Source organism: Arvicanthis niloticus, chromosome 2 (assembly GCF_011762505.2).
Source record: "Arvicanthis niloticus isolate mArvNil1 chromosome 2, mArvNil1.pat.X, whole genome shotgun sequence".
In the NCBI taxonomy this organism is placed as follows: Eukaryota; Metazoa; Chordata; class Mammalia; order Rodentia; family Muridae; genus Arvicanthis; species Arvicanthis niloticus.
In genome coordinates this window covers 96,523,193-96,550,341 of record NC_047659.1, presented here as the reverse complement: position 1 = coordinate 96,550,341, position 27,149 = coordinate 96,523,193, and the positions used below count along the sequence as shown (strand labels likewise).

The window sequence follows — 27,149 nt, the reverse complement described above, 5'->3', positions numbered from 1 at the left end:
AGAGCATGTTCTGTGACTATCGACATCTCTCATAGGAGGGTCTACCAGACATTTCTTTTTTTTCTAATTTTTTTTATTGGGTATTATATTTACATTTCAGATTTTATCCCCTTACCACATTCTCCCCCCAGGAACCCTCTATTCTATCCCCCTTCCTCCTGCCTCTGTAAAGCTGTGCCCCCACCTACCCCCTCCCACCTCCCCACCCTCAAATTTCCCCCCACTGGTGTCCAACCTTCATAGGACCAAGGATCTCCTCTCCCACCTATGCCCGACAAGGCCATCCTCCCCTTCATGTACAGATGGAGTCATGGGTCCCTCCCTATGTGCTCCCAGGCTGGTGGTTTAGACCCTGGGGAGCTCTGGTTGGTTGGTATTGTTGCTCTCCTCATGGGGTCACAAACCCTTTCTGCTCCTTCAGTCTTCTCTCTAACTTCTCCATTGGGAAACCCTTGATCATATCAGTCTACCAGATATTTCTAAGACTCCACTTCTAGTGTGTCACTGTTTCAGTGTATCACTGATGGTGTCCACCTATAGTCTAGGTCTTGGAAATGCACACTTCTATTGGTGAGAATGTGACACAGAATGAATTTGAAATACTGATGGTCTTTCATTTAACGTGACAGTTTAAATGAGCAGCTCTTTCTGAGTTCAGTCCAGTCATCACCCCCAGTCTCCATCCATCAAACATTGTTGCTATGTGACACTTCTAGTATGTCCTTTCATCCTGCTATCAAAACGGAATAAAAGTCGGTGGAATGTGTTACTCCAACCGATTCCCTGGCCGGATATTTTGAACTCTGATTCTTTTCATGGGAAATCATTGCCACCTCATCCGTGTCCTGGGCCATCACTCAGACACTCTTTTCTTATTGGTATAAATTACAGAGATGACACTGGACTGTAAATTTTGCTAAATTAAGGAAGTCATTTAACCCCATTAAAGCAAGTGCCAAGAACAAACCACATTGCACTGTAAGTGGCTTTATACTTAAAACAATGAGCCTCACTAATTAGAACCCTTCTGCTGTCCGCATGATATATGAATCTCAATGAATTATTTTATCTCATTTTTGTCAAATAGCTACAAATCATGTCAGGTTAAACCATCTACACACACAAACTGCCACACTAAGCCATTCTTCTCTTTTATCCCTAGTCCAACATTGCAGCATCCGCTGTATGAATGGGGGCAGCTGCAGCGATGACCACTGTCTGTGCCAGAAGGGGTACATTGGCACTCACTGCGGACAGCGTAAGTACGCCTTGTGGTAGATGTCAGTCACATGCAGACCTGTGGGATTACGAAACACTTGCTGTGAATTTTCTTTGATAACCCAGGGCACTACGTTTTCGCAGATGTCTCGGACCCTTGCAGATGGACAGATCACCCAAACACTTAGTGTCATTCTTCCGTCCTGGGGTTGATAGTAACTTGCTTGTTCACTTTCTTTTGATTATCTTTACCACCTGCCTTGTCTCACACCTTAGACTTACAGGTATGAAATACTTCTTTAAAAAAAAGTTGACAGTTATTTAATTCACAAACTATACACTCTGCCCTTTCCAACTGTAGGGCTTCATAATGTTAGCTTATCTACCAGATTGTGCAAGCATCACCACAAACCAGTTTTAGAGCATTTTCATCCCTTCAAAAGAAAATTTCAGCATAAGTTCCAAGCATTCGCCTCCTGATTTGCTGACTGTCTCTACCTAAATTTTCAGAAAACATCCTGAAAGTGTTTCCAAACAATATCTTCTTTTTTTTCTAAACATTTTCCTTGTATTAGCTAATTGTGTCTGCATATCTCTAGCCCCCCAAGACAGATTCTGTTACACTAGTGTTGACTGGGTGCCCAATTTGCTGGTTCAACTCACAAGCAACATTGATTGTGTCTGTACTCTGATGGCCCCTGCACATTTCTTAGAATAGCTGTTCATCTTATAAGCTTCTTCATTACTGTAGGATGAACTACTCACCCTATAGAAAATCCAGGAAAATTCAATTATTAGAAAAAAATGATCTACAATTCTATAAACTGAATACTCCTTTCTAGGCCCAAGATAGATCTTTTAGAGTTAATATTTTATTATTTGTATTTTCTTGTCAGTTATTATTTCACAGTTGTGTTAAACTCTATTACACATATGCTTACTTAATAAAGTGGTTATTGTTCATGTTGTTTTGAATTTTGCCATTGCATGTATGTGATGGAAAATGCTACTATAAATAAATCAACATCTATATTAGGCTCAGTGATTATCCCCACGCCACTATCTGACAAGAATATTGAGTTTTTGCAGCCCAACTTGGACAGAGGAAAGAGTCACAGCAGCCCAGGTGGCCCCTGGGCCAGGCCTGTCCTGAGGGATGTGTAGGAGCTCACCCATCAGGTGATGGTCATAGATCTTTCAAGCAATGGCCTAGTGTGAGATGAAGCACTGTTGAGGACATAGCATGGGGCATGGGCCAGAGCAGGTGCTTTGTTAACACTGGAGTGAGATCTGGAGACAGATAACAGGAGGGAAATGTGCTCAGACAGGAAGCCGTGGAGAAAATGTAATAAGATAACAAAATAGCAGCTAACTACAACTGCTGAGTGAGTCAGTTACTGTACCCTGCTATGTGGTAGGTGCATTTTAAAGCTATGTCTCGTGGGGCTGCCACACTGATTCTTCAGGTAAAGACATTTGGCACAAAACCTGGCTGTCCTGGGACCCACTTGGTGGAAGGAGGAAACCAACCTCCTCATGTTGCTGCTGATCTCCACATGTGTATTGTGGTGCATGCACACACTTACACACTCATTCCCATACTTGCTTACACACTCACACACATTTACACACATTCATTCACTCACATACTCACACACACAGTCATTCATTCACTGGCACACTCACTCCCACACTTACTCACACTCATTCACACACACACTCATTCATACTCATTTACACACTCACATACTCATTCACAAACACACACACATTCACTCAGTCAGTCAGTCAATAAAGCATAACAAAAGAACTCAACCTGTACTGATTTAATATAACAACTGTTTGAGTTGGAAGGTGTCTGTGCCTACTGCCTCTAACAGATGGAGAAGTCAGGGCTCAAAAGTGTCAGTGATCTCTGAAGGTCCACAGACAGCAATGAGCAGGCTTGGGAACAGAGCTCTAGTGGCCTGACTCCATAGTTAATGCGCTGACATTATGAAACACTCACCTCATCGACTTGATTTACAAGGATTTACAATGAGGAAGATCATTCTGGATGAGAAAAAAATGGGAAGTAGGAGGAGTTAAGTTAGGCTCTGGCCACAGGACAGGTGGGGATGGAGCCCTTCAGAGGACAGTCCAGCAACCTGCCAGGCATCTCTCCATGTGTATCTCCTGATGGACTTTAGCACAAAGCCCAGAATAGGCAGACGCCAATGAACGAAACCTGGAAACTCTTTCTCAAGCTTCGGCTTCCTCTTCTGTAAAACGTGAGCGCTGCCTAAGCAGCCTCTCATTTTGTTTTCTGCTTCAACATGTTTATTCTGGCCTGACTATGAGTTAGGAGGCAAAGAGTGATGGTCACTCAGAGCCCTCTCTACTTTTCAGGGTGAGAAAGTGAGTCACCTTAGTTCTTGGCACTAAGAAGTGTTTAAGTTCAGGCCTTCCAGGGCAGAGCAGATGAAGAGATGAACAAGTAACTTATTGGGTCAAAAAAACAAAACAAAACAAAACCATGTGGAGAAGCAAAGGGAGAGGAAGGAGGAATATGAAGGACGGGCTTCAGGTTACTGTGCTGGAAGTCAAGGCAGGAACTCAAGTCAGGAGCTCATAAGCAGGAACCAAAGCGGAGACCGTGCAAGAAGAGACCACACAGGGAACTGCTTACTGGCTTGTTCCCTATGGCTTGTTCAGCCTTCTTTCTTATAGCACCCAGGGTCACCAGTCCAGGGATGGCCCCACAGTGAGCTGAACTTTCCTACATCAGTCATGGATCAAGGATATTCCCTACAAACTCGCCTAGAGGCAATCTGTTGGAGGCATTTTTCTAAGTTAAGTTCCTCTTTCCAGATAACTCCAGCTTGTGTCAAGTTGGCAGGGAAGTGTCTACCACTCATGAAGATTCTCATATTGAGGTCATGCATGCAAGAGTCCTAGAAAATTGTTCAGTACTTGAGGTCTCAGGTCTTAGAGTCATGGTTTTATTCTAGGGGGTGGACAACTAACATGTTCCTATGCTAGTTTTTTAAGACCCACCTCATCACTAGTGTCTTAGATTTTGTTGCAACATAAATGGATCTTAATTATAGTGCTTAAATGGCTGAATCCTGTGAAAAATTATTATTTTGTATATATAAATTAAAGCTGGAAATTAATATGGTGGCAATTATTCCTTGACCAGCTATTTCCCCAAATAACCACACAGAAACCTTTTAATATTTCAAAGCATAGGTCTTTGGGGGCAGAATTTCAACTAGTTCATCTAAATTAATCTGACCACCTAGCCTCATCCAGCCACATGGCTATCTATACCTTACAGGTCCGTAGTCACATTGGTCTTCCCTCATGTCAACTGGCAAAAGACCTTTCTCTTTTCTTCTTCCCAGAGTTCCTTTCCCTCCCAGGAAGTCCTGCCTTCCACTTCCTGCCCAGCTAATTGGCCATCAGATTTTTATTAAAGCCAATCAGAGAATGCCTTAGGTAGGCAAGGAAGGACAGAGACATAGCTTCACACCGTGAACCTCAACAGAATTTCAGTATTAACATTTGGTCACTTGCTGTCAATGGTGCTATCAGCATGAACGCTGCTGCTCCTCAAGGAAGCCCTCTCAAAATTCATCAATCCCAAGCAGGAGTCCACTTGCACACATGTAGTTTGTATCTGGTGAAGTGAGTTAGGAACCTGCACCTTAGATGCTGAACTGGAAGCATTTCTCAGGGGCTGCATATTCTGAGAGGAGATTGTAAGCATAATCCAGGTACAGAGTGACCGTCCAGGGAGCATCCTCTGGTGACCTGCAACTGTGGGGTGTCTGTTCAAAGCAGACACTGGGGGGATCATGCACATTGTGTTTGCTGCCCTTTCTGGAGGTCCAAGTGCAGCATCATGAGACTTTCTTTCCTTATCTTGTAGCTGTCTGTGAAAGTGGCTGTCTCAATGGAGGGAGGTGCGTGGCCCCAAATCGGTGTGCATGCACATACGGCTTTACTGGACCCCAGTGTGAAAGAGGTAAAGTGTTTTCTAAGTGATTTGTATAAAGGCATTCTGGTGACTAATCTGTTACTGGTTTATACTGGCATTGAGAGTGTGTAGCTACTTCCTGAAGTTGGCTGGCCAGGCTTCTGAATCGTCACTGAGGAGGTCTCCAGGGTGCCAAGATGGCAGCTCTGAGTTTGCATGCTTCTCAGCAGTTCTTGGCAGTGGGTGAAGTGTTTGATAGTGAGCTTACACATAAGAAGGGTGGGCACTAAGACCCAAAGGGGACAATTTCCCATAAAGGTGAAATAGTGTACTTTACCTTATCCTGTAAATTAGAGAAATGGTTTCCCGCAAGAACATACATAGAAAGGGAACTGTTTAGGATGAAAGACCCACAAGAAGAACCATTGACCCTGGCAGGAGCTGGAATGACAAACATGGAGTTCACAGTTCACTGCAGGGGTCTGTCAAGCAGCTGGGCTCAGCACTGTATAGTCAGTGTGCAGCCCAGGAAGTGTGGACAACCACCCTCTCCCTCACCTACAAAAAGCCAAAGCTCAGACATGAAGTATCAATAAGCTTTAATTTAAATCTGGATTTTCCATTTTCAAATTTAATGCTCCATGCTCCTATCAGTTAAAAGAAAAATTTTGCCTGCTTTTCCTAGCTATTGGTGCAAATATGATATTGACTTATTTGGGGTTGCATAATGTTCTTAATGGATGCTGGCTTCCTTCATCATTTTGTCTCAACATTCACAGTCATTTCCTCATCATTTCTAGTTTAAAATTTTATTTTAGTGTTGTGTTTTAAAACTGGTATTTAAGATAATTTGTCTGTCTCTCTGCATGTTATATATTGTATGTGCACATGTATGCACACCCATGTTATACATGTGGCGGCCAGGAGAAGATTATGAATTCACACATAAGAAGAGGGGGCACCGAGATGCAAAGGGACAATTTCCCATATCTCTCCTTCTCCACCTTGTGTAATGGTGTTGGGATCTCTCCCTGAGCATGAAGCTTTCTGTTTCGGCTAGCCTGGCTGGCCAGTGAGTTTCCAGGATCTGCCTGTCTCTTCCTCGCAATGCTGTGGTCTCAGGGATCCACCATCACACCCATATTTATATGGCTGCTGGAGACTTGAACTCAGTGACTCTGGCTTCTATAACAAGTCTCTTATCCACTGAGCTATCTCCTTAGCCCTACCCTTTGTTATTTAGTGACACTTAAAAGGTTTGTACTATTATAAAGCTGAAATTGAAAATTCTCCAGAGCTAGACATGATAGCACATACTTTCAATCCCAGCACTCGGGAAGCAGAGAAGCAGAGATAGGCTGATCTCTGTGAGTTGAAGGCTAGCCTTGTCTACATAACAAGTTCTAGGACAGCTAATGCTATATGGAGGGATCTTGTCTTAGAAAAAATAAATAAAAACAAAAGAAAATTCCTCAGAACTTTTCAAAATTGCAATGATCACGTTTCTCTCAAATTGTATAAAGATCTTATTCTAAGATGGAAAGCAAAGCAAAATATCACTGTGATTAACATGTGTCACTCAAACTACGTAGCTGAAACAAAGAACACTGACTGCAGTGGAACACTGAGAAGTTGTTTATTTTTTAATGTCGACATAAATTCAGTTGTTTTCTAATATACCAAAGACACAGTTTGATAAGCAACTCTAGGGCAGTTGCTATGATTGTTGGATAAATTATACAGTATTTCTGTTCTTCAGGCCCCCAGAGTGTGATCAGTGTGGCCTTTGTGCTGTATTTTGATGTCTTTTTGGCGTCTGTGTTTAAATGGTTTCTCTTTATAACCTGTACATGTATATTATTGCCCTGGAGCTAATACAAATCCAGCAGCGTCCTAACTATGGAGGCCAGTTTGTACTAGATAGTGGCCTTCTGTGGCCTTACTGTTTTCTCGATGAAGATGCTGTAGACTAAAACTGCTGATGTATGGCTTGGTGGCATGTGAAGGGAACGCTTTAGGCTGCTGCTGAGTTTAATTTGTTTTGGAGAAACAATGAATAAAATAAACATTATTCTTCAAACAAAGTGGTACATAGTTGTCTGCAAAGAATAATTGCTTCCCGTGGTGGGAGGTGCTGATGCTGACCCATTACTACTCCAAAAATCTGATGTTTGCCAAAGATGAAGAAATGGCCTGAATGCATGAGATTACCAAATTACTAATCAAACTGTGAGTTTCGATGTGGAGTCTCCAAGGTTAGGGTGTGTTTAAGTAGCCTTCACCGAGGTGTGCAAGGACTTGGTCACAGAGGAGTAGCTACTGTGGCAGTGATCCAGATACTGGAAGAAGTGGAGGTTGGGGACAGGAAGTAGACTTTCCCGAGCTGTTACCCACCATTGTTCTCCCAGGAACACAGCATTGACCTTCAGTGAGGGAAGGGGACCAGAAAGCCTCTTTCTCACCACAGGGGAAGAGGAAGTGCCATTCTGCAGAATTCATTTTTATCTATTGAATCTTTACTATTTTGTTCTCTTCTGAAAGCCATGTTTTTAAAGAACGGGGTCCTGTATCGTTTTACCCCATTATGTATGTGTGATTTCATGAATGGTAGATGATGGATGGATAGAATCTATCATGACCATCAATGCTGAAAGAAGGACAGATTCTCTTGATGAGTTGTGTTTATGCATAACTATTTAGGTTAGTGGTATTCTGTTTTCATTGAGATGAGGCATTTTTGTTTGGAAACCAACTTTTTGAAAGCCTTCATTCCATCTGTTCTCCCTCCCTCCTTCCCTCCCTTCTTCCCTCTTTCTCTCCCTCTCCCTCTTCCTCCCTTATGGCAACCACTAAATATGGCAACCACTAAAGTATAATGAAACTGCAGATTGCCTTTCCCTCCACTGGAGTGCAGGCTCAGGAGCAGCTGTGGATTCAGTATCCTTAGTGCCTGACCCATGGATCTTCTCTTCAGGGGATCCAGAGGCGTATTGTTGGATATGAACCGTATATTCTAGAAGGAAAGCAGTGTAGGTTGTCTGCATGTGGACAGATTAGCATTTTTATCAGGTTTGTGCCAACCTTGGCTACACAGTAAGTTCAGGACCAGCCTGAAACCCTGTCTCAGAAAGCAAAGTATTATTATTATTATTATTATTATTATTATTATTATTATTATTATTTTAAAAGTTAAGGCTAGGAAGGTAGTTTTTCTCCATGTAACAGCAGTTCAACCAAGTTTGTTTTAAGTAATTCTAAAAACCAAAAGAAGGTAGCCTTGACTATTGCTTGGATGCAGCTAACATAAGGTTCTGGAATTTTCTGACTCATTTTGATTTAAAGGCGCCAGTCTACTCTTTGAAAGAGTGATTCTAGTCTGGTTGCTCTCTGTATTAACAGGCTCCTAAGGACTGCATAGACTGTGGGTATGTGCTCAGCTTCCTACATCCAGATGCATTTGTTCTGATAAATCCCTGCTTCTGTCTCCAGGATGAGGACAATCCTGGGCTCTGTACCCACTCCAGAAATGCTTTTAGTTGTTAGCTGTTTATCAATGAAGTACAGGAGAGCACTGTTGGAAACCTAGCAGAGGGCACGAGGTAGCACAAAGCTGGTGCTGTCACTGACAGGACCCACCTCCTGGGAGCTGGGCGTGCCGTGCAGATTGGCAGGATTTTGTTTATTTCTGTAATAGTGAATAAACAAGTAGGCTGCCTGTGGCGTCATCTGTACCTGTAGGTGCGGATGACGTGTGAAGATTTCTGGTTTTCAACCCTTAGTTTCTTTTACATTGTAAAAATTGTCTTCATTAGATATATTAAAAATAATTTCATTAAATGTTTTTTTAAAATTGTATGATATTAAGCAACCAGTAAGTATTATGTGAACCAAGATGGGCATTGACTATAGTGTCATGAATGGGACAGACCAATATTCAGCGATACAGACTTATGACAGTTACATAGTCCTGTCTGGATGCACCACTTCACCAAAGAAAGTAGATGCATTGTTGACTCACAGCAGCTGATTAGAGTGCTTTGTGGCTGTGTCCCTCCCTCCCTTTCTCCTTCCCTCCCTTCTTCCATTCCTATGTTTTTTTGTCTTCAAAGTTTTATTTTTTGAGGATTTTTATGTGCTATATAGCCCATATTGTCCTTATTTTACACTCCTCCTGCCTCAGTGCCACTCTTCTCTGCCAAGTGCATCTCCATATTTGGCTTAAAATTTGTTATAAATAAATTCTATGGTGAGTATTTGGGGTTTGTGACACAGTGTTATGGGACCCATAGACAAAGTAACATGGCTTTCATAGTGGAGCAAATTCTTTTATCTTCCCATACATTTGCTTGTTGTTGATAAGAGGAATGGTAACCTATAGACTTAACAACAACTTACAGAGTACAGAAACCTAGAGTACAATGGTTATGACAGCATCAACACAGTGGCTAGGGCACTGAAAAAGCCTCACGTCCATGATGAGTAGAGAAACTGGCAAACCCACATATACCAGGCCACTAGCTAGTTTTTGAAATAGGGGCCTGCCATTTCCCATAAATATACAGGCTAAAGAACATTATACTAAGTAGAAGAAAGCATACTCAAAAAGTAAAACACTTCACATTGTCACTTGCCAAGCTAAAAACGAAGTTCAAATATTCAAATGCAGAAAATAGTGGAATGGCGCGTATACGCAGACTGAAGGAGTCCAGTGAGCTGGTGAATGATGGGGTCTTTTCTTCTCTGGGGCTTGTCTGAGATTATGAAATGGAGATGAACTTCCTGTTCTTGCTGGACCACTTTATCTCACTGCCTTGATGTCGTTTTAAGTCCTACGAGGCTAAGGTTCCTGGAGTCAGTGCTGCAGACCAACCCTCATTCCTCTGGGTCTCTGCCTGTCAGAACGCTGAATGCTGCCGATTTTTCCCACAGGTGACAAGCAATAGCCACATCACTAACATATGCTGAAGTATTCTGTGGGCCTCACCTTTGGCATTTAGTCTAACAGAGAGGGACAGTGTGAAGAGATGGAATGGCCCAAGGCTGACTCCATGACTAAAGTGGTTTTACAAGTGAGCAGCTGGCAGATCATTGAATACACCTGACTTTTTTTAGACTCTATACCTGTTGACAAAAAATATTCACTTTCTGATGAACAGCTGTGGTCCAGAGGGCACACACACCTCATAGGATTGGGCTTGTGCAGTGGAAACTGCCTGACTTCTGCCTCATACCTGCTGTGACTCTCTCTCCCACCTTAGGCTGGGTTTTCTGTTGGTGCAGAACATCTTATGCTTGCCTTCCAGATTCCTCAGTGTGAATTCCTTGGTTTGGCTTCCACTAACATCACCATCCGTAGGTCTCTTGCTTTCAGAGTTCATCACCTTGGCTGCCTAGGCAGCTTCTGGGGGAAGGATTCCAGCTCACCCACACCAGCCTTCTCTTTAGGTAGCCCATGGTCAGAGACATGTGTGCCTTTTAATTTTTGCCACCACAAACCACCAACTTTGGCACAGTAAAAACCCATTTTTGGAACCCCCATCCATGTAACCACATTGGGTATTCCTGGGTGCTCTGTGTTCTCTACGGGGCAGGGCCTATGTTACATGGCTTTGATGCACACAATCCTGAAGCCTCTCTGGTGACTTTGTATCATAGAGTAGACTCCCACCAGCTCCCCCAGAAGTGCTTGCAACAAGCTAGTTCTGTCAGATGAGTGCCTTCCATAGGCTAGGGATGTACTGCAGCTATAAAATTTGCTATCTCAGACAATTAGTTTCGATGCTTACTTTTTGGTTTTAGTTCTTGTGAGCTTGAATTTTTTTGTTATATTTCCTTATTTATCCTGTGTGTGTGTGTGTGTGTGTGTGTGTGTGTGTGTGTGTGTTTATTTATTTATTTATTTATTTTTTTAATTTTTTTTTCGAGACAGGGTTTCTCTGTGTATCCCTGGCTGTCCTGGAACTCACTCTGTAGACCAGGCTGGCCTCGAACTCAGAAATCCACCTGCCTCTGCCTCCCAAGTGCTGGGATTAAAGGCATGTGCCACCACTGCCCGGCCCTGTGTGTATTTGTGTCTGTGTGTTAGTACATGCTTTTGTACACATGCCACAGCACATGCATGGAGATCACAGGAAAACGTTGGAGAATCTATTTTCTCTACCCACTATGTGGGACCCAGGTGTCAAACTCAGGTAATAAGGTTTGGCACCAAGTACCTTTCCTCACTGAGAGCCATTTGGCTGTCCCCTTGTGTAGCCACATTTGATATTTGGGAAAATTCTTATTCTGGAGTGTTCAAAGGTCATAATTTTAATTTTTGTAGTAGCCACATGAAGAAAAATGCAAATTCTGCTTTTAAAAGTACATTTTATTTTAACCTGATATATCTAATTTTAATAAATAGAATTAGAGGTGATAAATATACCATATTCCATTATTTTTCTTTAGTATGTCTTTGAAAACCAAGACCTATATTTTAGCACATCTCAATCCAAAGGGTCAGATAGCCTCATGTGGTTCATGGCTGTGGTGGTGTCCAACACAGCCTTACTTCCGGTGTGGATAGCCAACCTTAAGCAAGGCCCTTCCTTCCTCCTACTGCCTTTTTTTCAACCTTTCAGAAAGCAGTATTTTCACAAAAAGCAAAAAAGGGCAGCGTGAATACTCAAAAAGTAAACAAATCCAAAGGGTGCCATGGCTTCCAAGCAGTCTAGTTTATCCAGACTGTTTACAAGAATTCTGTTATGCATGAGAGTCGAACACACTATCTGCATCATGTCAGATGTAATAACTACAGCAAATATTTAGTAAAGGCCTAGCCTTGACCTACGCAAGTGGTAGGATCAGGAAGTAACACATGGCTCTTGTTATCAGCCTTGAAATACACACATACACACACACACACACACACACACACACACACACACACACACCACATTGCAAAAAGCCATGCATGCAGTAGACAGCAAAGTAGCAGAGGTGACGAAATACTGCAAATGGCAGGAAGACAGTGTACAGATATTCAGAGACTCAGTTGATCTGGGGCAAAAGGAGGACTCTCTGCGGGGAGCAGCCTTTTATGGGAGCACAGATGGAGCCTAAAGGTCTTCTGGCCTCATTTCAAAGAATAGGTTCACCCCCTCCCACCGTGCTTCTGCATAACTTCGGTCCAAGGCAGTGTATGAGCCTTTAAAGAAATTCTCCTTTGTATTAATGCAGGGTAGTGGAGTTTGTATGTATAAATTGGGAGAGCGCCAGTCTATTTCCGAAACTGTTTCAGCTCTATCTATGAACTGCCTTCCAGAGACTCTTACTAGGTTTATATGCTCAATTAGAGTATTATGGAATACGTGGTGCTTATGTTCCCTGGTAGTCATGCTCCCTTGGGAGTCAATCTTTGGGGCTCATTAATGTATATTGGACAGATATCTGGAGCTATGTGGTCCATCTGATGTGCCAAAGTACTTTTTGTAGAACATTAGTCCCAAGAGGGGTCCATGAAGCACAGTTTCCATGGTCAGTATCATTTTGGAAATCCTATACCACAGCCTTATTCTTGGAGAGGTAATGGGAGGATTAACATATGAACTCCTGGGAGTTCTGTGTGAAACAAAATACTTTGGCTTAGCTTAACTTAGAAACTGGATATTTTCAAATCTACCCATCCATGCTTCCAGAAGCCTCTATCCCCACCCCCACCCCCATTGATATCTTTGACATCCTTATCCTGAAGCTCTGGATTCTGATCGTATTGATGGTGGTCGCTCACATGGCCATGCAATGGCTTTATGTTTTGGGATGATAATTCTGCTTCTTACAATAATCCACACTCAGAAGAGGAGACCATCTAAACTCCTGGATGGTTTTGAATGAAAAACATCATGTGAAGACGCCCACTCATTCTCGGAGAGGATTAATCTGCCCATAAATTTACATGTGTATGAAACAGCCACTTGGATTTGTTTCTCCTTTATTTAACCCCATCCCAGTGTCTCTGCTGAGACGCCACCACCGCTGGCCTCCCCTGACATGCTCTCTTTTCAGTTTGTTGGTTAAGGCATTTACTAAACCTTCTGTGTTTGTTGTTCACGCTAAGGGTTGCATCAACCCATCAACCCATTTTAGCCTTTGTAGTTCTCTAATGCCATCTTATTTCTCTTGAATTTATTAAAATTCAAGATTAATTTTAGATTGTGTGGCCAAGTCTCTGTCTTTGGGGGCATATGCTGATGAGTTTTTTTTTTTTTTTTTAAACAATGATGCTTACTAAGAGGTAAGGAATGAGTTTGTTCACCTTCTGAAAAATACTTTTTTATTAACACACATGATCTGGGAATTACAGAAGTTGGTATAGCCTTAAGGCTGATAAAATACTGAGTTTCATGCAATGTCTCCACCACACTTGGGTATTCCCTGTTAAAGACACGAGCCTATACCTGAGATTCCTTCTTTCTCATCACGTATCAACCCAGCAAGCAGGTTTAACCGAGTAGCTGATGATTCCTGTTTCCTGTGTGAAACTGAGGCTGAAGAGAGATACTTAAATATCAACTGTATCTTTGTCACAATGTTCTGAGGTGAGATACTCTGAACATGAAGTTAAAATGCTCTGTACCCCATGTGGACATGCTGTATATGCCTGTCACCAACCTGGGTGGAGGGGATGAGTCTGTAGAAGAAATGAATGGTGCATTCAACAGCTTTCCCACCACACCTTCTCAGCAACAAACAAACCCTTTGCTCTGAATTGTTTCGTAGGCTAGAGATGGGATCTTTGTTTCATCAGAAGATGAAAACATTCTAGGGCAGCGTTTTCCAGCCTGTGGGTTGTGACCCCTTGGAGGTTGCACATCAGATATCTGGCATATCAAATATTTACACTACAGTTCATAACGGTAGCAAAATTAGTTATGAAGTAACAGGTGAACGATTTTATAGTTGGAGGTCACCACAATGCGAGGGATTGTATTAAAGGATTGCAGCATTGGGAAGGCTGAGAGCCAGTGGTTTAGGGTCCCGATTCATAAAACAGGGCTGTGTGTGTGTCTTTCTGGTGAGCTGTTACCTGGCTACTGGCTCCCTGGAGGCCCCTTTGACCTTCACTAATGCAGGACACTGAACCAGGCTGTAAGTGAAGGCTTGCAAGCCAGGCCCATGTTTATTCAAAGAGAAAGTAGTTTTTATTTATTTATTATTTTTATTTTATTTTAGCACATGCTTGCTTTTGAGGAGCCGATTTTTTTTCTCAAGTACCCTGGAATGAATGCTTGTGCTTTCTTAGAGACCCCTTCTCTAAATCAGTCTCATGAACTTTAGACCAAAGCAATACAAGATCCCCTTGGCAGTAAGTTTTGATCCAGTCTTTCCTTATGTGACTTATAAACTTTACTTGAAAAGAGGAAAGCATTGTGTACCTTTCTCTAGTCGGGGAAGAATAAAATCCAAGGCACACACAGCATCTTAATGATGTAAGGCCGGCGCTGGAGACAGTGTGCAGTAGAATTGACTTGTCTTCCTTGAGGAAGACAACCTTTAAACATCGTAGAAAATTCTTTACTGGTTTTTAGAGCTCATAACCTGGAGTAGCTAGTCTCCTTCTGTTTGGACCTCGTTTAGAGCCACCTTCTTCCTGTCATGTTTCCAATTACCAAGCAGGACAAGTTCTCACAAAACCAACAGAAGACAGCAGGTTGAAGACATCACAACCCCCTCTCGAGTCCCTCAGTGTGGGCTCCGTGTGACTTCTGGATCATTTTTCTTTATCTTTTATGAATGAGAGAAAGTAATAGGAAAATCATTCCCAGACTAACTTCCATCCCAAAGAAGCACCTATTCCAATTTAATATTATACGACTACAACTACTATCATTTTAATGCTACTCTCAAACATGCCCACCTAGGTGATGTAAGTTTTCTTAACTGCCTTACCATTCCTGGCATACTTGGGAATATACTAAGGGCCCAGGCTCTGGAGAGAAATCCTTCCATTTGCTGGCCATGGGGCCTTAGACAACTAACTGCTTATGTCTTACTTCTCTCATCTGTATAATGGGTGTAATGAGGAGACTTGCCTAGTAATACTTTTGAGAAGGTTCAATGAAGTAATTCAGGAAGCACTGAACACAGAGATCGATCATGTGTTTCTGGTAACCGGTATCCTTACTCTTTGCCAGTTGTTTCTTCATAAATGCTATCAGGAAAGTTTTCATACCAATGAAATTAGACTTCTCTTTTAGATGCTCCACTGTGATCATCCCCCACTCCCCATTTAGAAATTTTTGGATTTATTCAGATGCAGCCAGCTTTCCTCTTGAATGTAATATCAACCATATGCGTTTCCTTAATACACGCCCAGCTATTGCATGCAGTTGTACCACAGATTGACACCCAGGAGGGCAAAGTGCAAAAAAATGAGGAAGCAGAGGTCAGCCAAATCCTTGATAACGTGTAATGCTGATCATGTCTGTGAGAAGCGCTTGCTGTCCACCAGAAGATAAAGTTTATGGAAGGTTTTACTGCTTTTACTGACACATACAACCAAACGAAGTGTGAAGCTGCCCCTTCACAAAAACCCAGCAGCAAAATAGAAGAGGTACTTTAGGGGTGTGTTTTTAATCCTTATTATCCTCACGGCTGTTACAAAATATCTGACACAAAAGTTGGTTCAAGGTTTAAGAAAGGATACAGTCTGTCTTGGCAGAGAAAGCATGGCAGCAGGGGTTGGAGGTGGCTGGTGACATTGTATCTATAGTGAAATATAGAATAGACTGGAAGAAGCACAGCTAAACTCCCAAGTCCCACCAGAAGTGACTCACTTCCTCCAGAGAGGTTCCGACTCCTAACAGTTCCACAACCCTCCCAAAACGTACTACCAAAAACTTGGGACCAAGTTCACACAGGTGAGATTATGGGAGATGCATCACACCCAAACAACAGCTGTGCCGCCCTCAGAAGTGTGACATTCTAAAAACCAATGAGAGGTGTCAGATACTGACTTTCAGCAGAACAGGAGCAGCTGCCCAAGTTCATACTTAACCTTACAGTGGCTGTGATAACTTTGAGTCTATAAACAGCATCGTCAGGCTGGAGTAAAACAGGCTTCCAGGCAAAGCACCACAAGCCACTCTTATTTCAAAGCAATAAAAATGTTGGTTCTGGAAGACTCAGGCTTTGAAAACCAAAATATTGGAGTAGTTTAAACCCACAGCTTTCAAACCATCTTCATTAGTGTTCAGGTCTGTGAAGCTTAGCCTGAACAAGAAGGCATCTTAGCGCCCGAGAGATAACTCAGAGGGCATACAGTTCCTTACAGAAGACCCCAGTTCTAGTCTTAGCATCCAGGTCAGGCAATGACTTACAGCTTACACATATACATGTAATTACAAATAAAAATAAATCATTTAATGAATCTTAACCTGAAAGGAGATTGTTATAAGAAGAGAGGAGATGTAAACTTACTATGGTGTATTGGTGAGAGAGCGCATGTCTGCAGTAGCAGATGTAATACAGGTGCCCAAGTTCCTAAACTGTGCTGATGTCGTAGCACTTGTTCTGGATATAATAAGGAGCCTCATATAATAGATTTTCTTTAGTACATTAATAGCCTAAATCTCAGATTGCATACATAAAAATGCTCCAATGAGCCTTGAAATACTGACTCTGTTAAGATGAGAGGGTTCTTCGAGTTTACTTTGAAGTCAGAGGGATCTTGGTAATTTTATTATGTACAGTGCCTTCTTCTTTTAAAATTAAAAAAATTGTACATTGCTTTCTTTCTCTAATTTCTGTGTTCATGCAGCTCTGAGCCCCTAGCTTTTCCCTGGAATCATCATTGAGTTGGAATCTGGGTGACCTAAAACAAGGACACCATGGACGTGAATTGTTGAAGCACCACTCACTATGAGACAATACATGCTTTTGAGTGGATGCCTGCAGACATATCCTCTGGGGATGCCTTTGGATGTCCTAACAGCAGTTCTGCCCTCCATAAATTAGTTGCTATTTGGACAAGCCATGGCCACCTCCTCAGTCACTAGATACATTTGTAATAGTTTCTGTGAGAAATAACAACAGCCACCTAGCAACATACTGTTTGGTCTTGTCCTGTTTTAGAATGCCACATGTGGTTTTGTGGGCTTCAGAAGGGTAAGTTCTTACTGTGTCTAAAAGATGTTAAAAATTAAGCATCAGATAGTGACCCCATTGTGTACAAGAGGGTAAGCCGGGCTTCATGGAGCAGCTTATATAAGAATGAAATAGGAGTTTTCTGGTTTGTTAGTATGGTTCTATTCCATGGGGAGAGATCATGTGTCTTGTTCACCACCTTATGACCAATGTCTAGCATTTAGTACCTCAGTAAGCATTTCTCACAGTTCTTGTGAGTCACTTAAGAAATGACTGATCTATTCCCTGACCCCTGTAGGCAGGGTTCCTTTGGGTTTTAGATTAGTATACAAAAGAATGGCACTTCCATATATATGTTGAAGATCTTCTAACTTTTAAAACCATGAAGAATGTCAAACACAGCCAGTGAATTCTGTGAAAAGTGCTTGCTCCTTCTCCAGGAAGGTTACCTCATGTGGTCCTTCAGACTGTGGGATGCACATAGACACCCCTGTCTCACTCTGCCCTGGGAGTCACTCTTACTTTATAGCCAGGAGAACTGGGGCTGGAGGGAATCCCAGTAGCCACCACCAAAGTGGGAGTCTAGAAATGAGGCTCAGTTGCCATGTGGATATGCACCCAACCTGTGGTACCCTTGGCCACCTCTCTCATTCGTTGACTCTTTTTAATGAATCCTCTGATATTCACTGTCTTTATTCCTTCCTCTTGGCCCATACACCTCTTTGATTTTGAATTGACATTTGGTAATTTCTGTCCTGTGTCCCTTAGTCTTTTGATCAGTCTTTCTAAACTCTCAATTTCATATGACCAAGAAAATCTTTTGGATTGAGTTTATTGGGAGAGATTGTCTTTAATTATAAAATGCTGTTATATGATAAGCAGCCTTTGGCTGAGGCTATGATGAATAAAGTTTTTATTGAAATATGAGGAGTTTGAGACCTCATGGAAATTGAGCTTTTGCTTAAATATGTAGAGAAGTGGTCTTGGAGGAGCTTGAAATCTCTCTCTCTCTCTCTCTCTCTCTCTCTCTCTCTCTCTCTCTCTCTCTGTGTGTGTGTGTGTGTGTGTGTGTGTGTGTTCATGCATATGCATGCATGCATGGAGGTTGAACATTCAGGATCCGAGTCTTTTCTTTCACTATGTGGGTTCTAGGATGTCAGGCCATCAGTGTTGACAGCAAACACCTTCACTGGCTGAGCCATTTCTCTGGCCTCTTTTGAGAGCAGGTTGTGGAAATGAGAAGCCAGGGAAAGGTTGAAAACCAATTCTCTCCTGTGATCAGTTTGGCTTGTTTCTTAGAAGGCTTGGAGTTTCTTTTTCATAAAAACAACTGGGGATTTGAAGTAGAAAGTCTCCGTGGGGAACAAGGTTTGGGGCTGCCATATCACAGAGCTGGAGAACGCCTTAAATCTAACAAATGCTCAATGCTTGATGAAAGCACGCATCTGTCCCGTTCCCACCTATGCCTCAAAGTGGAGAGCATGAGCGGGCCCCATGGCTGTGGAGATGTTCAGTGATCGGCTTCCTCAGTTACCAAGGCAACAGTGCAAAAATCACAGCAAACGTTTGGCCTGCTGTCCAGAGCATAACTTTCCAGTCACTCTCCCTGTGGGAACGATTCCCGCTCCTTCCACATAATAGATCATAATAAATCACTGTGCGTGATTATGACATTGCCTTAGTTTAACTCCATATAACAGAATAGTCACTGTAGCTATTCTGTGGCTGCAAAGAGGGAGGGTTAAGAATGACAGGCATTCAGTGTGCTCCTTTGGGTAGCCTGAAGTGACGTGGATTAATATGTTGCCAGTGTTCTTCCCCTGAGAAACATTTGGTCACAAGAAGATCTGGCTTTAAGAAGAAACTCAAATTGGGTTGTGTGGCTTTTGGCACAATCTTGAATCACTGGAATGGCCTAATGTACATCTGGTTTCTTTTTTCCCATGCTTTATTTGTGGTGTCCAGCAAGACACACTTCCTGCCTGTGGGGTTATCTACATCCATGGACTGAGTCTTGCCTTGCCAAGTCACATGGAGAAGGCACCATATGGAGCACATAGGGCAGTGTAGGGACTGGACAGAAACACCTTTGAAAATGGACTCAGGATTATAATAAGGCAAGTTTCCTTGGTCAGTGGAAATTGGGGTGTTTGTCTGAAGGCCAACAGTTAGCAACTGTGTTCTGTTTCTGGGGCTAGGAAGTGGTAAACATTTGACGATGCCCTCAGTCATCCCTTGAAACACAAATGCCACAACTGTCAGATTGTCAGAAACCTAAAGACTACTTGTGTTCTCTTTAGAGCCGTGATGTGTACAAAGGCTGCGTTTTCGTTGATAGTGTCACAGTGTGGGTAGGTGCCTGAGGGACAACTGGAAACTTGGAATAAAAAAAGAAAGGGAAAAAAAACTAAGATGTTTGATGAGAAATAAAAAGAAGCGTGTGGAAATGCTAAGCTTTTGCTTTTAGCTTCAGTAACTGCAGAGAAAGAAGAATGGCTCAAACCTAGACATTCTCAATAGAGCACTCCACACTCTGGTTTCTTCTTCATGCTGTAATACTGAAGCATTGAACACATTACAGGAAGCTTTTCAAGGCAACAACATAAGTGGTTAGTATGGAATTCTCGCTTACAGCAAGAATTCTCACCCGAAGCATTGCAAAGGCAGGTCCACAATTGCCCAGGAACAATGGAGAAGCTACTTCTTTCTTTATCACTATTTTATCCTTTAAATGGTTGTCTGAATTTTTTTCCTCTGTTATCTTTCAGCAATTCATTCCATTTTAGAATAACAGTTGACTTTATACGGAGCTTTCTGGTTTTAAAAGTTATTTTTTTAAATAACTTTTTAATTTCATAAAATTAATATCAATGACAACTCTATTAGATATGATGGTTACTTAAAACTTAGCTACCTTACTAAACTGAGAACAATTGAAGCAGGGCTTAATAACATTTAGGAAGTGCCCAGTGGTTAAGAGCTTGGCTCAGGACAAGGAGCCTGAAGGAGCTCAAGCTTGAATTTGCTTTTCCCACTGTGAGACTGTGAAGGGCTGGGCAGTGTTCTTGGTTCTTTCTCAAATCAGTTGGTTGAGGTGAGACTTAAGGACCAATGAGAGAACTGCAGACCGAAGCGAAAGCCTGTGAGAAGTGTTCCAATCATTGTTGTTCAGCATCCCAGTGGGTTGCAAATGGCTTTGAACTTTAGAAGGCTGGCTTTGGGGGGACTTAAGTCTTTGTGAAATATGAATATGGAGCATGCCCAGTTTCTTGCTTGTTTCATCTGTAAAGTGATGTTATTTGTAAATACATGTAGTCATTATTAAAACCAAGCAGCAGCCTAAGAGGAATCATATAGCTGTCTAACTTCATAGGGTGGCCCCTACATTCACTTGATACAGCATTTGTTGGGCTGGTGTGCCAACTTGCCACTCAAGGAAGGCAGACCACTGTCTGTAATGGGGGTCCTCAGTCTGTGTTTCCTTGGTGGAAAACAGTGGTCTCTGGGACCATTGCAGTGGTTCCCAGTCTCCTGTGTACCCAGGTACTGCTGGCATACTTCTGGGAGTTGGGAATGGGGTTCCTCAGTCCATGCTTCTCCTCAGGATGTTCACGTGCCAGGTAGGAAGGCCTGGCACTGGAGTAGAACCCAGTTTGATTTTGAGTGAGTGCAGAGAGTTTGGAGAAGTTGGGAGAGAGGCCTTCTCTGGGAGATTTAGGAGCTGCTCCTTATGATTAAGCCCTCCCCCTACGGTGATCCTGGATAAAAAGACAGTCTTTGCTTTGTTTGGTGTCAAATGTTAATGCATACACCTTACTCAGGGTGAACCAAGGATTAAATACCTTCATGGGAAGGAATGCCCAGGAAGGGAAACTCATTGGCTAAACACTCAGGGCCTGTCTAGATACCTCATTAACATAGAAAACTTCAGGCTTTTGTGCTATCTGACTGATGCCATGGCCCTCTTAGTGGGGTGTGATGGTTACCAGTTTCAGGTAGAGTTTGGCAGGGAGTGGCCCCATTCCTACCATACTCAATTATGAGTTTTATGGGGTTTGGGCTCACTCAACCTTACCAGCTCATCCATCTGGTGGCACGGTCCACTTGTCTCGCAAGCATTTGTAAGACCTGGCTTTTGTTCAGAAATGCTCAATTGTGAGTGTCTTCTCTCTGGTGGCTGCATTCATACTATTATCATGACAGGGAGCCCTTCTCTTCTTCCTCCTGATGTTCTTGGTTCATTCATGAATGGACACTCTCCAAAGTGTTCTCTGAGTTGTTTCAAAGCTAAAAATGTGAACTCTGAAGATGCATCTCCAGTGTGGTAAAACTCTTTCACGATACTTTCAAGGTCTAGGTATCAGCAGGGGGTCTCCTCATAGCCCAGTTCACAGTCCTGTCCTAAAGCGCCCCAGTAATCTCACTGGCAAAGGTCCTGACCTAAACGTCCAGCCATTTTTCCGTCTGCACAGACATGTCGATGTAGCAGAGCTTGTGACTTTTATCATGGAGATGCCTCTCTCCTTTCTACTTCTCCACCTTAATGAAAAACTTAAAAATGAATTTGAAAGATTTGCCAAGCCCAAGGCTAGACTTTTAAGTGTTTTCTTCTAAAATATTGGAAATAACAGCCCCTCTCGTGATTGCTTAGTTTCACTTCCCGGACTCCAGTCTTTAAGTTCTTGTAGACAACACTCCCCAACATTGTGTGTTGGTGGGAAGAGACATTACTTACTTGGTAACAAGTACATAGTAACAGCCGAATTTCCTTTTGAATTGTTAAGCTGCACAGGTCAGTCCATGCCAGCTGAAGGTTGCTTTTACAATAAGAGATGTGTTAAGTGTGCTAATGTTAACAGTGTGTTCCCCATGGGAAGGGGCCAAGCAGGACATTTCCTCTTCTTTAGCCAGCTTACCTCCGTGCCCATATCAACTCATGTGTTATGGACACTTACCGACACATGAAATAGGAAATTAGAAATGGCCCTGTTGACCAGAGAGGTAATGAGAATTCTCAGGACCACTTAACTCCAAGAAAGCACAAGCTTTGTTTATTTAAGAAGCCAGTTTGCAAGTTTCTTGATTTCTAACCGTGAAAACGCCACAGTATATGACAACAGAGGAAGCTGAAAGAAGAAGATGATAAACGGAGTGGGTCAGCAAAGCATGCTGGGAGCTGTTAAAACGCCCACCCCCTTGAAGTTAATCAGTGGTTCGTAAACTTAAAAATGCCTTTTTGTTTTGAGAACCAAGTTTCGGACTCAAGTTACACAAGAGAAAATATTATTTGGCTTGAGAACGGAAGGAACTCGGTTCACATGAATTCGGACGCAGATTCTTTTATCATGGGGGAATTGCAATTAGGGATTCGGGATCTTGAGAACATGATTGTGACCTAGTTATTCCTGTACTTGGAGTACTCAAAGGAGGTACTGGCTAGGACTGAAAATAATGAATTAAGAGTTTCCAGCTGGGCTGTGATGAAAGCTCTCTGGGAGTCTCCATGTCTTGGCCAGACTGCACGGGTTATAACTTGGAGGGACCTAAACTAGCAGGAGCATATGACAGATTTATGGCCCAATTGATGCTGGGCATCAGGAAAAAAGGCTGAGGCTTAAACTGCTTTGAGGACTCTGACTTCTGGAAGTTCTGCCATTGGGCAGCTAAAGAAGAAAAGGGTAACTTCCTTCTGTGATGGGGATAAAAACCGAGCTTGAGACAGCCAACTGAAATCAGGGGTTTTTTTGTTTGTTTGTTTGTTTGTTTGTTGTTTTTTTGTTTTTTGTTTTTTGTTTTTTTTTTTGGTAGCAGCTCCTCCTCCACGACCCTTTCCTTGCCCTCTCTGCTGGCAGTTCTCATGGACCTATTGAACACTATGTAGCTTTGCATGATCAGGTCCTGTTGCTCGGCTTTGGGACATCATGAGGTCAGGCACTTTCCTCACCATGCCCACACTCCTGTTCTTTGCTGTAGCCACAGCTACTGTAATAGTACCACATGAAGCAGCTCATGGTCAACTTTGTTGAGTGGAAGAGTGAATGAATGAAGTCATTTTAAGCTAGAAGTTCATGTTGGCCTCTTTGTTTTTCCTTTGCCATCTCTTCTCTGCCTCCATTAAGCATTAATTAGGATATGCCAGGGCTCTGTTACCAATGGAACAAGAACACTGTAGAACCTATAGTTCATTGAGAATGTGGGTGTGAGTGTGCAGACACAGGTGACATTGGTGTGATAATGAGATAAAAGAAAGATGAGGGACAGTGCTTATGTCATTCCAGATAACAAAGTGAGGTTGGCATGTTTTCAGTGGAAGATAAAGAATTAGAAAATTTATAGAACTTACAAAGATTTATAAGACTTGATAAAACTACCTTAGAAGAAAGTATAAGAATTGAGGCTGGAGATGGCCCGGTGGTTAAGAGCACTGACTGCTTTTGTAGAGGGCCTGGGTTCAATTCCCAGCACCCACATGGCTCATGACCTTCTCATAACTCGAGTTCCAGGAGATAAGACATTTTCTGACCTCCGAGGGCACTGCATGCACATGATGCACATACCTACATGCCGGCAGAACTCTCATAACATAAAAGACAATAACTAAATATTTTAAAACGTCTAAGACTTTGAACAGTGACCTGATCTTATCAGGGGAGCTTCGGGTGCTTCGTTGTGATGGAGACAGGAGACCCAGCAAATGGTGCTCTGAGGAAGTAAAATCACAGGCGAAACTGAGGGGTGGTGTAGTTTTGAGTAAATCAAAAGGATTGTAAATTCTTTATGTTGCAGACAAATACCACAAAGCAGCTCAGTGCATTTTGGTCATCTTGCTTCTCTCTTTCTTGACTTCCTAGTTGTCTCTTCACACCTGGATGTCCCAAGCAAGAATCAAGGGAGCATGACTTCCAGTCTCTAGCTTCATCATTATTTGTAGTATGGACACTGATGCAAACTTGCGCATGTGTGTGTGTGTGTGTGTGTGTGTGTGTGTATGTGTGTGTGTGAGTGTGTGAGTGTGTATGCATATCTGTGTGTGTGCATGTGTGTGCATGCGTGTGTGTGAAGGCCAGAGGTTGATGTTGGGTGTCTTTCTTCATTGTTCTCTATTCTATGTTTTCGAGACGGGGACTCTGAACCCTGCCCTTGCTAGTTCTGTTCTACTGCATGGCCACTCAGTCTCTGAGGTCCACCTATCCCTGCCCCTCCTCTCCAGCTCTGAGTTTACGGATGCCTTTGGGTGCTCCCAGCTTTTATGTGCTTTTAAGGATTTAAGCTCTGGTCCTTTTGCTTGCAAAGCAAGCACTTTACTCACAGAGTCCTCCCCAGCCCGTTTTAGCTTTTAATAACCAAGTTCAAAGCTGTCCTGCCCATATTAGCAAACTGCTTCTTTCAGCCTGGAGTCTTTTGGTTAGTTTGCTTCTTAGATTACTATATAAGGGGGATGGGTTTCATGGTGGGGCCCTTTGCTTTTCTCGATTCCTTTCCCATAATCCCTTCTAGTCAGTCCCTCTGGTTTCTTATCTCTGGCTGTGGTGTCTCTGAGAGCACATCATGCCTGTCATGTCATTCACTGGAGTTTCCATGTACCTCATGCCAGGCCCAAAGCATTTCTACTCTCCAATCTGGGAGTGTTTCCTCATGGAACCTACCTTTATATTGAGGCTCTAGGAGAATCTACTAGTAAGTGGATACTACTGTGTTGATCTAATCTAATAAAAGCTCTGACTTTTAATAGTTTTTACTATTGATACCTTTATATGTAATAGACTTACCATCAGTATTTGTTCACTTAAGCTGATATTTAAAGTTATATGAAACAGTGGCACTGGTTGCTCCTCGGTGGCTCCCTGAGTTTCTGACTGGGAGAGCACATGGGAGATACTGCATTCTTGAGCTTTTCCATGTTCTTGATCATTTAATTAATATTTTATCAAATGTTTTGTAGCTTATAACATTCATATTGGGCTGGTTTTGCTCCAATAAGAACAGTGGGAAATGTTCAGGGCCCTGATGTGTCCATACACAGGTGTTCACATCAAATAGGTGCTTAATACGTACTTGTAGTGTGAGTAGATCAGAATTATATTTTTTTATCATTAATTAATTAGTTTATTTACTTTACATTCCAATTGTAACCCTCCCCACTCCCCTTCCCTTGGTTTCTGAGAATGGGGAGGCTCCCCTGGGTATCACCATACCCTGGAACGTCAAGCCACTGCAGAACTAGGTGCATCCTCTCCCACTGAGGCCAGACAAGGCAGATGAATTAGTGGAATGGGATCCACTTGCAGGGACAAAGACTGAGGGATTGGCCAACCAATGACCCGCCCAACTTGAGACCCATCCTGTGGGCAGAATTATATTTCTAAAGCATGTGTCTGCTCATTGCTCATAGGCAAAAGTCCAGGTTGCTTTTCATGAGAGTCTCTGTGCCATTTGGAGTCTGGAGCTGGTAAAACCTTCTTCGGCTCAGTCTCCTTCCGCCAAAGCCACAGCCCAGTCTGCGGTGTCTGCTCAAAATGAACTCCACTCTTTCCTCCCTTCAGACACATTTTCACTGATCCATCAGATGAGAACATGATCTCTAGTACTCCTGTAGGAAATGATTTCAATACTTTCAAACCATTTTGGATATATAGCTGGGTCACTCCACTCTACATGGCCTCACCTCCTCTAGTCTGTGCAACATGGACTCTTGCTATTTATTTGTTAGCAAGGAACTCTGATCAAAGCAAGCTGTGCTGAATTAATAAGTAGTGTGAGCAGGCCAGTGTCATGGCCTGAGAACCACCTAGCTCTGTGGTCCATGTGGCACACAGAGTGACTTGGTCTTTGCATCTGGGCTGAGGCTCATGAGACCTTACACTTTGCTGGGCTATCACAGGGCCATGCTTAGGCTGACTTTACTCTGGAGCTCCATATGGTCACAGCAGTAAAGGAATGATCGTTGCTGTTTTCCACATCCCAGCACTGCTTCTGCCACTTGCTAGGAGAAACTCGGCTGAGACATCCGGATTGTTGAGAAGCCCAAGTTATTTTATATATACAGGTATTTTGCGGCTGTCTTAAGACACACCAGAAGAGGGCATCGGATCCTATTACAGATGGTTGTGAGCCACCATGTGGTTGCTGGGAATTGAACTCAGAACCTCTGAAAGAGCAGTCAATGCTCTTAACCTCTGAGCCATCTCTGCAGCACCCCCAACCCCAAGTCTGGTTATGAGAGTTCCCTTAGTTGTTTGTCAAACATCTTCCTACGAGAAGTAGACATTGAGAGAGTGACAAGAGCTCACTGTTTCCTTGCTACACCACAAGCTGTAACTGAGAGTTACATATTAGGATACAATGATAGATTATTTTCCTCAGAACTCTGATTTCACGTTTGTGGAAGCTTGTGTTCACCATACTAAAACAATCATGACCAGTGTTTCCTTGAGTTTGTTTCAATTCTTTACCTAGGAATTTCTTTTGCATCAGCACAGAGTGCAGTCTGTATTTCATGCTTATCCTGAGGTACCCCCTTTAAGAAGCAGTATGTGATCCCATGTTTGTGTTTTGTTAAGCTTTGGGGCTCTACCTTGCACTTCTCCTGCTGTGTTATCATGAGTAACATTTTTTGTGCATAGATTTCTCTGTACTCCACATAAGGTTCTTGACACCCAGTTTGGGCATCTTAAAGTATTCAGCATACATTGTCAATGTGATCACATGTGTCTGAATGTCTGAAGCACTCAGCATACATTGTCTGTGTGTTCTCATGTGTCTGAATGTCTAAAGCACTTAACATGCATTGTCTGTGGGTCCCATGTGTCTGAATGTCTGAAGCACTTAACATGCATTGTCTGTGTGA

The 27,149-nt window shown here is 42.6% G+C and overlaps 1 protein-coding gene across 2 annotated transcripts in view; it reads left to right on the top strand.

Annotated features, from left to right (window-relative positions):
- The window catches only part of Fbn1 (fibrillin 1), a 199,026-nt gene that overhangs the window by 32,996 nt on the left and 138,881 nt on the right, over positions 1-27,149 (top strand). For both annotated transcript variants that reach the window (XR_013108786.1, XM_034495906.2), the window contains exons 4-5: positions 1,163-1,258; positions 5,132-5,227. Coding sequence is in view for 1 of the 2 variants with exons in the window: in XM_034495906.2 (XP_034351797.1) it covers positions 1,163-1,258; positions 5,132-5,227 (192 nt within the window). In the remaining variant the exon portion in view is untranslated. The remainder of the gene's footprint in view (positions 1-1,162; positions 1,259-5,131; positions 5,228-27,149) is intronic.